The sequence below is a fragment of the Hirundo rustica genome, chromosome 28, assembly GCF_015227805.2.
Source record: "Hirundo rustica isolate bHirRus1 chromosome 28, bHirRus1.pri.v3, whole genome shotgun sequence".
Classification (NCBI taxonomy): Eukaryota; Metazoa; Chordata; class Aves; order Passeriformes; family Hirundinidae; genus Hirundo; species Hirundo rustica.
In genome coordinates this window covers 602731-619164 of record NC_053477.1, presented here as the reverse complement: position 1 = coordinate 619164, position 16434 = coordinate 602731, and the positions used below count along the sequence as shown (strand labels likewise).

Sequence of the window (16434 nt, the reverse complement as noted above, 5' to 3'; positions counted from 1 at the left end):
CTGCGTAAACCCGGCGGAGGCGCGGAGTAACGGGGGTGTAACCGGGGTGTCCAGGGCAGCCTCCTGCCCCGCCCTTGTGTAACCCTGGGCTGGCATTGGGCACGGGGCAGTTACACAATGGGGAAGTGCACGGAGAGTATAAAAGCGCTGCCGGGGGTGAATGTCTGCATCCTGCAGGCTGCGGCTGGAGAGGCGCTGCCGGAGCTGCCTCCGGGAGGTTGGTGCAGCTTTGCCTTGGGATTCGCAGCCCGCCGCGGACGGTTGCAGAAACTCAGCCGATTTGGTGTCTGCATTATGAGGTGAGAAGCTTAGAAACTTGTATTTGCGGGTGTTAACGGCTGATTTTGCGTGTCGTAAGGGTCGGAGGATTTAATTTCTCGTTTTAAAATCGCTGTCACTGTAGAGAGATGCTTACTGTTTCAAAAGTATTTGCTGTTTTCTGTTTATGTGTAAGCTTTGCTTTCCTTTTAATCTTTTAATAGTGGGAAAAATTTATATGATAGTTAAGTAGTAAAAGATTTTAAGAAAGCTTGAGCACAAAGGTACAGCGTCTTGGTTAGTTTCTGAAAGTTTATTAATTCCAAATCCTGATAAGTTATGCTAAGTGGAAGTGAAGTGTTTATTTCCAGACAAGCCTAATAGATAATTCAGTGTAAAACTTTTCAAGTGTGGGATCAGTTGCTGGGTTTGTGTTGATTACTGGGCTCAAGCTGTTCCCTTTCCCAAGGAGCCACAGGGATGCCTCAGCCTTTGGGAAGGAGCTTCACATCCAGAGCTGAAAAGTTGGCACATTACCTCGATTTACTTAATAAGTGGAATTTTTCCTAGATGAGTCTTTAGCTCCACCTTTGTTTTAATGTGATTAAAGTCTTGGAAAGAAGGGACCTTTCAGCAAAGTGCCAAGTCCAAGTACAAAGCAGGCTGAGAAAGGACCCAGTGTGAGCTCAGGTTGCTTTGAGGGCTGTGAAGGAGCTTAACGAGCTGTGTATTAATATCCATAATAACGGGGAGCTATCAGAATGCCCAAATTATTAAATCTCTCCAGGGAGACTGTAAGGACTCCATAGCATTATAAATCAAATTACTGTGTGCCATCCAGAGGTGTGCCGAGCTCCAGGGCAGACTGTGAAGGACCAGTGAGACAGGATTTAATTTTTATTTACCCTGAGTCTGGAGAGCTCTGCAGGTGTCAGTTCCCAGCGCTGTCTGTGCTGCTCTGTTCAGATAACGAGCTCTAAATTGTGCTCTCCCACCTTCTGCTTGCGCTGCTTTGGAATTTAATCTCCCGGCTTCTCCCACGTCCTTTTCTCATCCCTCTCCACTGGTGGGATCTCCCGGGAGGGTGACAAATGCGCTGCACAGAATTCGCTGCCTTTTGGACCAAGAAAAGGAGTGATGGGGTGAAGGATGAGCGGGAGCAGCTTGGCCAGCAGCGTTTTGATCAAACACCCTTCAGGGTGACTGAGGCTGGAAACACTCAGGTTTCAGCTCTCCTGGTTAAGAATCGCAGCCTAACTAAGCTCTGGTTAACACCTCGACTAACCAAACTTGGCGTTTTTGAAAGCTGTGTGATCCTTTGTTAAACATCCCATTCAGCTGGAATTAAGTCCCCTTCTCAACGAGCTCATTCACACAGGAAGTTAATGAGATTTAGCTAATGTGCTTTAAATACACGGGAGGTTTGAGCTCGGCATAACTTTCCTGCTTAACTTTGTGTAGACTTGCCCTAATAACGTTGGTCAGTTATTAAAGCGCCGTTCTGGACGGCAGTCAAAATACCAACTACTTAAAAATTCATTAGAGTCTCCGAAGAAAGAATATGTTTGTGCTTTGAAGAGCTGCTTTGAAGTGAGGAGAGAAGCTTCTTAAAGTGCCCATCGAACTCCTTTTAAAACCTGAGGTTTTTTACAACTGAAATGTTAGGAAATGTGGGTATTTAGCAGTATTTTATTTGTCTCCGCTGCAGGTAAAGACGAACTGTGTGGTGTTAGGTTAAATTTGGAGTCTGCTGCTCTTCAGCTGTGGATGTGGTTCAGTGGAGGAGGGAAATCTCTGGAGCATTTAGGATGTGCTGGCGTTTTTGGTGTAGCTTCAGTTCATGGGAAGGAACTCGGGAGGCCCCTGCTGAAGAGAAATCACGAGTTTCCTGGGACCAGAGGCTGCTCCAAACAGCTCGGGGGAAAAAACTCGCTCTGACACTGAAGCAGGAGGCTGGTTTTTACAAGTAGCAAGAGAAAATTAAATGTGGGTTCTGGGCACCTTCTTCACAGCTCTCAGATGGTGAAAATACCCTGGAAGGCAGAAAAAAAATGCCTTTTAGGCACTCCCTGCGTATGTGGACAGCGGGTGGGACCTCACAGGTGCTGTATCCAGGCGCAGATCTGGGGTGTAGCAGCATGAAGCAATTGGAATTGTGGTTGTGGTTCTGCAGGCAGGACTTTTTAAATACTTACTGGGCTTTTTTAACCTCAGTGATGAGGTGTTTGTGGAAATTTTTTTAACTGGGGAGAACCTTTTTCCTAGGAAAACATCCAGCATCCTTTGGACACCTCTGAGAAGCAAAGTTGGTGCTCTTTTGGTGGCTTGTGATTTGGTCTTTAATATTTGAAAACCGCTTGGTAATGGGCTGTTTCATTTCTAACAGGTTCTCAGAAGTAAGTGACCCTCATGTGTGTTTATTTGAGCTGTGAAATAGGTCTGGAGAGGGAAAAGGTCTGTGCAGCTGGAGAGGGAAAAGGGGAACCATGTTCTAAGGTTTTTGTGGGATTAAAAATAGCAGAAAAGTGAGAACACGGATAAAGCAGTGCCTGGAGCTGATGCACAGCAGACAAGATCTGGCTAATAACAAAAATATTAGATTTGGGGTTTTAATACCTAAATGGCACAAAACCAGTACAGAAGTTTTGTGAGGGTGTAGCTAGCGCCAGTGGCCGTCTGGAGAAAGCTGCTGGTCCTTAATTAACTGGGAATTGCCTTGCTTTAGTGTGGGATCGTGTGTCTGGCCAGGCACTGCTCTGCTCTGTGAGCAAACTTTTTAATTGGAGATTCTGATACGTTCCTTAATTGTCTGCACCGCTGGAGCACTCCTGTGTCCCTGATCAGTTCAGTGAAGGGTTCTGGGCAAGGAATTCCTTTCACAACTTCCCTGATCTCCTGGCATCCATGCTGTCCCTTCTGCAGCTCCCTGGGTACTCCTGGTGCCGATCTGTGTCTGCCTGGCCCTTGTCTGGCTCTCCCTGCTGGAGTCCTGCTCTGTCCCACTGGGGTGGTTTGGATTCTTTGTGACTTATCCTGGAGAGCAGCATCAGCTCCTTGGCCTAAATGCGCTTTTTTTACCCCAGACCGAGTAAATCTGGTTGGTTTGTTACTGGCTTCAATTCTTCACAGCTGTGACGCTGCAGGAGCTGAAATTCTGCTTCAGCCTCGGTGTCTGGTGTGTCCTGCCCACACTGAGCTCCCCAGCCTTAAACAAGTGGGGTTAAAGCTGGTTTTATCTTCAGCTCAGACTTGGAACATGTAACGAGAAAATAGCATGCAGGGAGTCCGAGGTCCCTTTCTGCATCTCTGCTGCCTAAAATACAGTTTCAGAGGAGGCCTTGATGTGTGTTAAAGCACATCACATGCCCGAGTTTCAGAGGTGCCAAGCACTTGGAAATGCCATGGGAGGTGGTGAAATTCCAGCGGCACCTCAAGTGGGACAGCTTCTGGCTGAGCATCATCTCTGCTTGCAGGAGAAAGTCGGTCTGTTCACATGAGCCTGACAGCTAATTAAAATAATAAATTGATGACGGTAATTAAGCAGGGACTTTAATTTGATTCTAATCTCCTTAGTGTGTGCAACAGCCGGAGGTTTTTTGGCTCTTCAGCTGTCTGTAACAGCCAGAAATGTTCTGCTTGGCTCTGCCACCACTCCTTCCTCAGGGAGGTGTGACATGGGACAGACCCAAGCGTGGGATGTCCCAACCCCAGCTGCTTTTATCGGCACACTTGTTGTGCTTCCTTTACGAATATTTCCCTTGTGCAGCAGGGAAGGGCCCCCAAATTCAGACCAGCCCCTGATTTTCCACAGGGTGGGGAGGAGAGGCACACAGGCAGTGACTGGGGATCGGGGCAGGGATTGTCTAAAGGGACAGGGAAAGTCTAAAGGATTTTGGTTGTCATTGGGTGGTGAGCTCGGCTCAGCTGGGAGAAATTTAGGATCCAGTTGGAATTCAACCTTAATGGGTTTAGAAGGTTTTTGGTTTGGGTTTGGCAAGTAAGGGAGTACACGGAGCTGCTGGAGATCCTTTCACTTTGGGAAAAACTGTGATTTTCAGGGCTGGAAGTCGTGGGAGAGCCTGAGCTTCCTCCAGAGGGTAAATCTCTAGGTCTGCTTATTGCAAATGAGCTTTACAGCGTTGCCGTGTCCTGAGCATGACCTGGTGCTGCCAGGCCAGCAGCACCTGGCAAAGTGTTGACTCTTCTAAGAGAAGTTTAAAAAAACCCCAAATCAACCCAAACTAAGAAGAGCCCCAAGAACTTGTCAATTCCTCAGGAATGTCACAGCCTGGAGGTCTGGTGGGTTTTGTTTCCCCCAGTCTTCGCTTTTCCAAGCTCTGTATTCAAATGTTAGTGTTGAAGGCCCTTCAGCCCTGTAGGGAGGAATTGGCATCAGCAAATCTGATCTAGGGAGTATTTTTGGCGTGGTTTAGCCAAAAACTATACCCAGTGCTTTTAAAGGAAACACTGCATGCAAGGGAGGTGTCTGTATTCCATTCCTCCTTTGTGGACTCATGGCCAGTTTTCCCTCCCGTGGCAAGAAGCTCTTTATGTCTGTCTGCACCTTCTGTCCTGCCCAGGTTAACCCTTGGATCTACTTAAGAGATGAGCTTTGAAAGGATTTTTTTTTACTGACTCACAGGCAGTTGGGTGCCTCATGAAGTGGAAGCTTTTTGTGCAGCCTCTGGTGGCACAGGGGCGGATTTCCCTGGAGGAAAACCTTTGTGCTCCAGTGGATGTTTTTATTTGTGGTGGAGGTTCCAGAGCAGAGACTTGCAGGGAGAAAAAGAGCATTTCAACACAGTCCTGCATCGTAGATCTCTGTAGCTCTGGTGGGTTTTATCTTCTTCCCACGAGCTTCGAAATGCATCCTCATTTGTTAAAGCGAAATTTGTTTAAACGAACCTTGGCAAAAGCGAAAATGTAGTGGGTGGTCCTGGAAACGTGAGAAGGTGATGTTGTGTCAGACCAGACGCTGCCAGCTCTTTGTGTCCTCTCCTGATGGCTCCGAGGCTGGAGGGAGCTTTTTGCTGCAGAAGAGGCAGATGTTGAAGGTGCAGAGTGGCCTTTCCCTGCCTGGGAGGTTTTTCATCTTGAACCTGCGCCGGGGCTATCTCCTACCCTTTGCCTAAATTCTTATCTTATCTCCAGCACTGTAAACCCCTGGCAGCTCTCAGCCCTCTGTGTTAAACACAGGTGTACACTGGAGGTAATTTGGTGTGGAAAGGTGAACTTTGTATCAGAGTCCCCGTGGAAATTTCACTTCCAGGCTTTCTAGTTGATCCCAGCCTGCAGATGATGGGTTTTACTGAGTGTACCTGCCTGATGCCAAACGGCTTTTATCTCTTCCTTCAGAACTTTTCAGCTCCTGAGGAGCTGGATTTGCTCTGGAGGGCTGTAAAAATGCCTGAGTTGTGGTGGGACACGGGGGCTGATAAGGAGTGATCTCTCCCAGAGAGAGATCTCTGCTGCTTTAGGCAGCAGCAGCGTTCATCTGCTTCTCCTGACACTCCTGATTGCAGAATCAAAGCATTCCAGAAATCTCTGATCATCATCTGTGCCATTAAATGCAATTTTAATTGCTGGGTAGTTCTGGTTTTTCTTGGACCACCCTCTCCTGACACAAACCCTCCCTCTCTTTAGGAAAAGCAGCAGTGAGGGTTTTTTTTTTTTCCTGTGAATTGGGAGTTGCCTGTTGAGAATTGTTATTTCAGCTATAGTGTGTCAGCTCTCAGCAGTATCTTGATCCAAGGCAAGCTTTGCTGCTGTCCTGCTGGAGTTCCCAGGAGTGATTCCCAGGGGGTGATGCAGGCCTGGAGAAGGCAGCAGCCCTGCTGCTGTGCAGTGCCCAGCAGAGCAGGATTCCTGAGCCTTGGCTTTTCTCTCTGGAGATGCTGGTTAATGCCAGCTAAGCAGCTTAGGGTGCCAGAGCACCTTCGAGCAGATCCTGTGACTGGCAGCTTCCCTGGCTCCAGATTTCTTGGCCCTGGCTTAGGGAGGTGTCCTGCTGTCCTCTCCCTTCCCAATCCCAGAGGATAAAGCTGCCAGACTAAACCTCGCCTGTCTCCATCTCTGATTTTCTTGGAGAATAAAATACGTCTGCAATGACAGAAAGAGGCAGATTCTGATCTCTTTGTTCTTGTATGCTAGGGGAAAAAAACAACAAAAAACAAACCCTCATTGCTCTACAGTGAAAGCAAACAAAAAAAAACCCCTCCAAAAATCCCAGCCCAGACCCTCCAGTGCCCCCAGTCTTTAACCTTTAACCAGTACCTGTCTCCTCTCTGCCCCGAGCTGCACTTTGAAGAGGAGCTCTGTGGTCACTGTGAAAATGGGAATGACAGGTTTGTTCCAGAGCAAGACAGTAAGTGTTCAAACTGTTCTCCTTCAGTCTTCAAGTTAGAAATAATTAATTATGCTACCTTAATATTTACACTCATAAACAAATCTTAACCCTGATTTGCAGGCACTGCCTTCCATCCCACCTTGATTGAATTAATGCTTCAAGGGATCTCACTGCCCGAATTGTCCTTTTTATGTAACTTTTCAAGAGATATCTACATCGCTTTGAAAGATTCAATATTTCTTTCACCCCGAGGAACCCGAATTTTCCAGCAGATGAGCACTTAACAGCAATTAGAAGGTTCTAAAATATTAGTATTCATATATTAGTACAGTCCTGAATTGCCCTCAGCTGAAGAGTCTTTCTCAAGTTCAGTTATTATTACAATTACAGGAGCAGCTGGCATTTCCTGAGCAGCATCTGGAAGAGAGACTGAAGGGAAAACCCAAATTCTGCTTCTTTTTTTCCAATCAAACCTGTGTTTGTGAGTGTCCATGAGCTGTGTGTCCACCTTAGGGTTCAGCTGAGCCCCTCTTTAACTTGCATCTGAAGTAACACCAGTGTGAGTGAGTTCTCTTGAATGGATGGATGCAGAAAATTCCACTTCCTGTGGCTTTCAAGAGACCATTTTCAGTTTCTGTCCTCTACTTTCACCTGTACCTGACCCGCTTTCACCTGCAGGTGTTGGCAGCTGCATCCTCTCTTTAAAGCTCAGTAACCACAGGTTGCAAAACTTGGTTTGCTGCAGGATTTTCTGCGCTGTCCTGTGGGGAGTTTAGGTTCAAATCTGTTCATTCCTGTTCTTTGGTCTTGAAAATGGAAAATGTGGGATGGCCGTGGACTGGCTGGTCTGTTTTAAGGGGCAAATGTGGGAAAACTGTACTGTAGTGACCCATCTGGGTAAACAAAAGAGCCCCCACTAAGGTCTCTGATCTTTCCTGTTCCTGTGCCAAAAGAGAAGTGAAACTCATTAAAATACAGAGTTTATCCTCAAGCAGTTCCTTCAGCATCCTCGGGCAGAGCACTTGGAAAGTTCTTCATGCAGCTGAGAGGTTGGGGATCATTTGGGGTTAGGATGTTCAGCAGAAAGGGCTGTTTCTGTCTGAAACAGGCTCACTGAAAGGCAGCTGTGCCTCACTGTCCATCCAGTCTGAGCTTCCCAGATGCTTTTTGTTTCAGAGTAAGTTTGTTTCGAAGAAGGGATTCGGCAGTACAGAGGTAACCCTGGAGCAGCTCTGCAAATTTACCCTCCTTGGAGGAGCCCAAGTCTCGTTTGTGGTGGATGTTCAGCTGTTCTGCACTGCTCTGTGCCTGGAGTTTGTTCCCAAAAAGTTCTGTGGAAATGGCTGTGAGATTGGAGAAAAACTAAGGTCTCAATGTACTGCTAATGATTGGAAAACGCAGGAGAAGAATGAGAGAATAATCAGAGTATTCCCAGTATGAAGGAATTTCAAATACCTTGACTGATAATTATCAGGGAGGAATGATGAGAGTCACGAGCACAAAAGGGAGCCCGGGCTGTGGGGCTTGTGCTTTTGCACATCCATTTTAGGGAATTAAAACCACCAATTTCTCCCTTCACTCCTAGGAGCCGTTGATGCGAACGACACCCTGATGTCCCAGCTGGATTACTGAGCTGCTGTGTGATTCCTGGAGCTGCTGCTGCTGCTGTTGGAATAAGGAGCCGTCCTTAGCTCTTGGCCCGTCCCAGAAGCACCTCCTGGGTGCTGCATGCAAGTCCTGGACGTGCTGGAAACGATGGGGATTGGCAAGAACACCACGTCCAAAACGGTGGAGGCGGGAGGCTCCACAGAGGGCAAATACGAGGATGAGTCCAAACACCCCACGTTCTTCACGCTGCCTGTGAGTAACTGCAGGCCTGCAGTCAGGCTCAGTGGGAATCAGGGGGTAATGTTCCAGTTGTGTTGTACAAAGCCTTCATTGCCACGAGCAGTCGGTGAGAAACCTCTGCTCCCCTGAGTGTTTGTGGGTGAACACGGCCGGTGCTGCTGCGTGCGGTTGTTCCGTGTTCCGGGATAACGGCACCCGGGCGCCGCGAGCTCAGGGCCCTGAGCTGTCCTGCAGCAGGCACCAGTGCCCTGGGCTGGAATCATGGAATCACTGAAGTTGGAAAAGACCTCCAGGATGGTCAGGTCCCGCCTGTGACCGATCCCCACCACACCCAAGTGCCAGATCCGCTGTGGTTCTGAGCAGCTCTGGGTGTGGGGACACCAGCACAGCCCTGGGCAGCAGTCCCAGTGCTTAACAACTCTTTCAGCGAAGAAACACTCCCCATATCCAACCTGAGCTCCCCTGGCACAGCCTGAGGCCCTTCCCTCTGCTCCTGGCCCTGTTCCCTGGGCTAAGATCCCAAATCCCCCCCGGCTGTCCCCTCCTGTCAGAGCTGTGCAGAGCCACAGGGTTCCCCCTGATCCCCCTTTTCTCCCTCTGAGCCCCTTTCCAGCTCGCTCAGCCCCTCCTGGGGCTCCATTCCCTGCCCTGGACACGCTGCAGCCCCTCAGTGTCTCTCTTGTGAGGGGCCAGATCTGATCACAGCCCTTGAGGGGCCTCAGCAGAGCCTCCTTGCCCACCTGGGCTCGTGTCCAGCCTGGACTGACCACCTGCACTGCTCAGCTGAGGAGGAGGCCGCAGCACGGGGACTTTCGCTTGTCTTCTGCTTCCTCCCATGTCCACTTGAATCATTCTCTTGTGCACATTGCCTCTGGAGAACTCTTCCAGTCAATCTGCTGCTGGTTCCCCCTGCCCCAAGCTGACACTGCCCAGGTTTTCAGGAGCTCTGTGGGATGTTTCTCAGGAGCTCTGTGGGATGTTTCTCAGGAGCTCTGTGGGATGTTTTTCAGGAGCTCTGTGGGATGTTTCTCAGGAGCTCTCTGGGATGTTTTTCAGGAGCTCTCTGGGGTGTTTCTCAGGAGCTCTGTGGGATGTTTCTCAGGAGCTGTGTGGGCTGTTTCTCAGGAGCTCTGTGGGATGTTTCTCAGGAGCTCTGTGGGATGTTTCTCAGGAGCTCTCTGGGATGTTTTTCAGGAGCTCTCTGGGATGTTTCTCAGGAGCTCTCTGGGATGTTTTTCAGGAGCTCTGTGGGATGTTTTTCAGGAGCTCTGTGGGATGTTTCTCAGGAGCTCTGTGGGATGTTTCTCAGGAGCTCTCTGGGATGTTTCTCAGGAGCTCTCTGGGATGTTTCTCAGGAGCTCTGTGGGATGTTTCTCAGGAGCTCTGTGGGATGTTTTTCAGGAGCTCTGTGGGATGTTTTTCAGGAGCTCTGTGGGATGTTTCTCAGGAGCTCTGTGGGATGTTTCTCAGGAGCTCTGTGGGATGTTTCTCAGGAGCTCTGTGGGATGTTTCTCAGGAGCTCTGGGGGCTGTTTCTCAGTAGCTCTGTGGGATGTTTTTCAGGAGCTCTGTGGGATGTTTTTCAGGAGCTCTGTGGGATGTTTTTCAGGAGCTCTGTGGGATGTTTCTCAGGAGCTCTGTGGGATGTTTCTCAGGAGCTCTGTGGGATGTTTCTCAGGAGCTCTGTGGGATGTTTCTCAGGAGCTCTCTGGGATGTTTCTCAGGAGCTCTGTGGGATGTTTTTCAGGAGCTCTGTGGGATGTTTTTCAGGAGCTCTGTGGGATGTTTCTCAGGAGCTCTGTGGGATGTTTTTCAGGAGCTCTGTGGGATGTTTTTCAGGAGCTCTCTGGGATGTTTCTCAGGAGCTCTGTGGGATGTTTCTCAGGAGCTCTGTGGGATGTTTTTCAGGAGCTCTGTGGGATGTTTCTCAGGAGCTCTCTGGGATGTTTCTGAGGAGCTCTGTGGGATGTTTCTCAGGAGCTCTGTGGGATGTTTTTCAGGAGCTCTCTGGGATGTTTTTCAGGAGCTCTCTGGGATGTTTTTCAGGAGCTCTCTGGGATGTTTTTCAGGAGCTCTCTGGGATGTCTGTCAGGTCTCTCTCTGTCCCTGGCCCTGCTGTTACAGAAATAAAGACTTGCCTCGTGTTTTCTGTCAGAACGTCAGACGCAGATGTCAGAGTACCTGGGAGGGGAAAACTGAGTGACATACGAGGTGTGATTGCAGAGGAAATGTTTCTTTTTAAAAGACCTCGTGTTCCTCTTTTTGTTACGTTTTTTTAAGGTGGTGATAAATGGTGGAGCCACATCCAGTGGTGATCAGGACACGGAGGACACGGAGCTGATGGCTATCTACACTACAGAGAATGGCATAGCAGAGAAGGTACGTGGGCCTTCCCTGCTAGGTGGGAGCTCTCTCTTGCTCTCCCAGCCCGTGGTTTGCCTCCCCTCACTGTGAGGTTTCCTGTCTCAGAGCTGCTGACTTGCAGATTCACATCACCCCAGGGAGTTCTGCCCTCATGACTCCTGGTCACACACTTTGGTTGCAGCACTCGGGGCATGACTCAGGGAATGGTGGAAGCAGTTCCTGCCCTTGTGATTTTTCCAGCCTTTTTTCTCCATTCCTTCGTTCCCTGGGCCTGTGCAGTAATAATCCTGCAAGATGAGATGCTGTGAGTCTGAGCCTGTGTTTAAAATAAGGATGAGGATTATGGTAAATCTGAAATGTTCAGTCAGACTGGCTTTGTAGTAAAGCCTTGTCTCTGGAAAGCCTCATCCTGACCCAAGTTTTTAAATGTCCTGATTGAAACAAGAACAAAACTCCTGGTTCCAAGCAGGGGCATCATGATTCTCCTTCCTTCGAGGCTGTAGTTTCTGTTGGGGCAAGGATGACACCAAGGGGTGCAATTAATGTTTTCCAACTCAGACAGCAAAATTCACTCCTGAATTTCAGATTTAAATCATCCCCTGAGCAGCCAGAGGTCTGTCAGTGCTGGGTTTCAGAGGAGGCTGGGCTCAGGCTGTCCGGGTGTCTCACTCACATCCCCACAGCCATCATCATCATCACACTCACATTTCATGGACAGATCTTTGTTGACCTGCAAAAGTCTTTGATGGCTGATTTTTGGAGCATGCTGGGGCTGGAGTGGAGAGGCACAATCTGATAAAGGCCTTGAGCAAAAGGTGTTTGGGTGGAATTTTGCAATGAGATAAGCGATCTCTAGACATGAAAGTGTTCCTGGTTTTACCAAACATGTGCTTTTCTCCCTCCCAGTTGATGCAGTGATCAGAACCGTGGGTGATGGAGAATAATTCACCTAAAAGAGACCGTGAGCTTTTGAGTAACCAGATCTCCTTGAGTTACAGCTTTGCTGTGGCTCACACTGAATGAGCAGGGTGGGGAGGCCCTGGCACGGGTGCCCAGAGCAGCTGTGGCTGCCCCTGGATCCCTGGCAGTGCCCAAGGCCAGCCTGGGACAGTGGAAGGGGTCCCTGGCATGGCAGGCGTGGCACTGGGCCTTAACCCAGCCAGGGGAGGGTCGGGCTGGACACCAGGAGGAATTTTGCTGTGGAAAGGGTGGCCAGGGATTGGCAGGGGCGTCTCAGGGCAGTGATGGAATCCCCATCCCCTGAGGTGTTCAGAAAATGTGTGGATGTGGTTTGGTGATGACCGTGGTGGTGCTGCTGTGTTGGTGTCAGACCTGATGATCTGAAAGGACTTCTCCAACCTTAACAATTCCATGATTCAAATCCCTGATGATCTGAAAGGACTTCTCCAACCTTAACAATTCCATGGTTCAAATCCCTGATGATCTGAAAGAACTTCTCCAACCTTAACAATTCAGTGATTCAAATCCCTGATGATCCAAAAGGACTTCTCCAACCTTAACAATTCAGTGATTCAAATCCCTGATGATCCAAAAGGACTTCTCCAACCTTAACAATTCCATGGTTCAAATCCCTGATGATCTGAAAGAACTTCTCCAACCTTAACAATTCAGTGATTCAAATCCCTGATGATCCAAAAGGACTTCTCCAACCTTAACAATTCCATGATTCAAATCCCTGATGATCCAAAAGGACTTCTCCAACCTTAACAATTCCATGATTCAAATCCCTGATGATCTGAAAGGACTTCTCCAACCTTAACAATTCAGTGATTCAAATCCCTGATGATCTGAAAGGACTTCTCCAACCTTAACAATTCAGTGATTCAAATCCCTGATGATCCGAAAGGACTTCTCCAACCTTAACAATTCCATGGTTCAAATCCCTGATGATCCAAAAGGACTTCTCCAACCTTAACAATTCCATGATTCAAATCCCTGATGATCCAAAAGGACTTCTCCAACCTTAGCAATTCCATGATTCAAATCCCTGATGATCCAAAAGGACTTCTCCAACCTTAACAATTCCGTGATTCAAATCCCTGATGATCCAAAAGGACTTCTCCAACCTTAACAATTCCATGATTCAAATCCCTGATGATCCAGAAGGACCTCTCCAACCTTAACAATTCCATGGTTCAAATCCCTGATGATCTGAAAGGACTTCTCCAACCTTAACAATTCCATGATTCAAATCCCTGATGATCTGAAAGGACTTCTCCAACCTTAACAATTCCGTGGTTCAAATCCCTGATGATCCAAAAGGACTTCTCCAACCTTAACAATTCCATGATTCAAATCCCTGATGATCCAAAAGGACTTCTCCAACCTTAACAATTCCATGATTCAAATCCCTGATGATCCAGAAGGACCTCTCCAACCTTAACAATTCCATGGTTCAAATCCCTGATGATCTGAAAGGACTTCTCCAACCTTAACAATTCCATGATTCAAATCCCTGATGATCTGAAAGGACTTCTCCAACCTTAACAATTCCGTGGTTCAAATCCCTGATGATCCAAAAGGACTTCTCCAACCTTAACAATTCCGTGGTTCAAATCCCTGATGGTCCGAAAGGACTTCTCCAACCTTAACAATTCCATGATTCAAATCCATGATGATCCAAAAGGACTTCTCCAACCTTAGCAATTCCGTGATTCAAATCCATGATTTTTTTTCCACATGTTTTTTATTTTTTTATTTTTTTTAAGAGAATTGGCTCAGGAGAGGATTTGTTCCTTTTTCAGTTGATGAGAAGCTGTCAGTGGTGCTGCAGGAGGGGTTGGGCAGGGACAGTTCCCTCCTGGCTCTGTGCATGCCCTGCATCCTGCATTGCTCAGTGCTTAAAGTGCTTTAAAGAGCGCTCTGAAATGAGAGTTTCTGTATTTTGCTTTTCTGCTCCGACCCCCTCGACCTTCCCACAGCACTGTGCTCACTTGCACTCCCTGGAAGTGGATCATCCCAGTGGATTTGTTTTCCCAGCAGAAGGCTGAGGTGACGGGGGGGGTGCCAGGAGTCAGCTTGGCTCGCTGACCTTGCAGGGGACACCAAGTGGAGATTACCTCAGCGTAATCTGTGGATGTGGTGGGATTTTTGGAGAGGCAGAGACCATTTGAGGCAGTCACGAGTCTGGCAGAGTTCCCAGGCTCTGTGTGAGGCAGCTTCACGTGGGCTCGCTGTGTCTCGGGCTGGATTAGGGCAGAGCAGTGGTTGTGTAAGGTCATTTTTTAGTTACTTGATCTGAAATGACAGAATCTGATACTCCCTCCTGCTTTTATCCTTGTGCTGCGCCTTTGGAGCAGTGTGGGTTTGTTCTCAGGGATTTCCAAACCAGAGGGTTTGGAGGGAAAGGATTTCACTTGTTTGTGCCAGAGAAATGACAGAGCTGGCCCTTGTTTTCATGGAAGATCTGCAGGGGTGCTGGTGTTGGAATTTCAGTTGTGGTCATTGTCCGTTGGCTCTCTGGGACTGGTAGGGCACAGCGTGGCCTTGCCTAAATTCCTGGGGGAATTCAAATTCCTGGAGCAATTCTGCTTGACTGATAGAAATTGGTGGGGGATTAATTGGGGTATAATAATTAGCGTTCTTCCTGACTGCATAAAGCAGGGGGCAGAAGAAAAATTGTAAATTCTTTTGGCTAGAAGTGGTTAACCAAGATGAAATTGGGTAAGAGCGAAACAGGGAAGCAATTATCATAATGGGGATTTATTTTTGCCAGTGATTTTGGTCTGAAATGCAAGGGCAGAGCTCTTCTGCTTTGGAAACAGCCAGGGTCGGATCTTCTTAGTTCCAATTCACCCCTATTTCCTTTTTTTCGTTTGTTTTTGTGGGTTTGGGGTTTGGTGGCATTTTTTTAACAGTCTTGTCATGATTAATCCATTTTGGGGCACCTTTTGGCTGCCAGATCAGTTCTGTCACAAATCAGCAATTACAAATAAATAAGCAGGGAACGGCTGTCAGAAGGGAACGTGCTGAGTACAAATCCAGGAGCTGGATGTGAAAGGCTTTGAAATCGTCACGAATCAGCGTTGCTTGGGAGTGCTGAAGCAGCCTTGGAGTGCCTGCCGGTTAAAATTCACTTCATTGCCTGCAGCAATAACCTGCTGCTGTCCTTGTTCCTGCAGAGCTCCCTGGCAGAGACCCTGGACAGCAGTGGCAGTTTGGATGCCCAGAGGACTGACATGATTTACACCATTGAAGATGTTCCTCCTTGGTACCTCTGCATCTTTCTGGGCTTGCAGGTACATGCCAAAACAGAGAGAGTTCTTTCTTCTGTAACTTTCAAAGCCTGTTGAAGGTTTTGTGTCCAGTTCCTTGCGTTTGTTTGTGTGTGTGAGTTTTCTCCTTCTCCACTCTCAGGTGTTTGAAGGAGGTGTTAAGAGGTTTCTTCTGAAGCTGATAACGCTCAGATCGTTGTTCTGAGAGCGATTTGTGTTTTCAGCTCCTGCATTTGTGAGATTCACTTCACATATTTAGAGTTACAAGCTGCTGTTAGTAAATGAGTGAGCAAAGGCTCAGTGGTGGCCTTCACAAGGGACACTGGGCACCTCTGGAGTTAAAGATGGAGAGAGAGAATGGTTTAAACCTGAAATATTGAATATTAAAGCTGCTACTGCAGTAATTTCAGTTCTGACAGCATCCCCCTGGACCTGGTTTGCCCTTGGAGCACGGGCAGGTGCTTCCTGAGGGCGTGGGCAGCAGGACCCTCCTCCAGCTCAGCCACTGCTTGTGGGCAGCAGAGCAGCTCCAGTTCCATCTCCCTCTCCAGTGGTAATAACTCCTGTCCCACAGGAATGCTGAGCATTTGGTCATCTCTGATGGGGACGTTGAGGTCTCCAAGCAAACACATTCCAAAGCATCCCTTTTATTCCTGCCTTTTCCTCAAGGACGGGCAGTTGTGTAGGAATTCTGTTTTCACTTGTGTGTGGAGTATGGTGAAAATTCGTTTTGCTTTTGGTGTGCTTGGGTTGAGGAAGAGCTAACGAGTGCCCAGCTGCTGGTCCTTGGGAGCTGCTTCAGGTGTGCTCCAGGTTCATGTGGAGCCAGGGGATGTGAGCCAGCGTGACTGGAGTTATTTCTGGGTTGGAGGCTGCTCTCAGCACAGTTGATGCCTTCTCAGGAGAGCAGCTGTGGAGATGTTTCAGTTCCCTGTGGATCCCCCACATCGGGCCCACGAGCAGCAGGGGAGCGGTCGCTTTGCTGGGGAGTCAGAAGCAGAAAGAAAAGCTGCTACTGAATGAATGATTGATTGATTGAATGATTGATTGAATGAATGATTTGCTGCAGCACTAACCCCCCCTGTGCCCCCAGCACTACCTGACGTGTTTCAGCGGGACCATCGCCGTGCCCTTCCTGCTGGCCGATGCCATGTGCGTGGGCTTTGACCAGTGGGCCACCAGCCAGCTCATTGGGACCATCTTCTTCTGCGTGGGCATCACCACCCTGCTGCAGACCACCTTTGGCTGCAGGTGAGACCTGGGGCTTGGGGCTGGCTCTTGGCACCGGGATAGAGCTGGGCATCGTCAGGGATTTGCCAGGATCCAGAGTCGGGGGAGTTGCCAGGGGAGAAACACAAAACTTAGCAGCAGCGTTTAGGGAAAG

General features: G+C 48.5%; 1 protein-coding gene across 2 annotated transcripts in view; it reads left to right on the top strand.

Moving 5' to 3' along the window:
* SLC23A2 (solute carrier family 23 member 2) overlaps positions 1-16434 on the top strand; it is a 54254-nt gene that overhangs the window by 14208 nt on the left and 23612 nt on the right. The window contains exons 1-5 of one of the 2 annotated variants that reach the window (XM_040087649.2): positions 178-299; positions 8190-8464; positions 10732-10830; positions 14958-15074; positions 16144-16301. In XM_040087649.2, coding sequence (XP_039943583.1) covers positions 8333-8464; positions 10732-10830; positions 14958-15074; positions 16144-16301 — 506 coding nt within the window. In that variant the 5' untranslated portion in view covers positions 178-299; positions 8190-8332. Of the gene's footprint in view, positions 1-177; positions 300-8189; positions 8465-10731; positions 10831-14957; positions 15075-16143; positions 16302-16434 lie in introns of those variants that run through there. The other variant, XM_040087648.2, reaches the window with a different exon arrangement.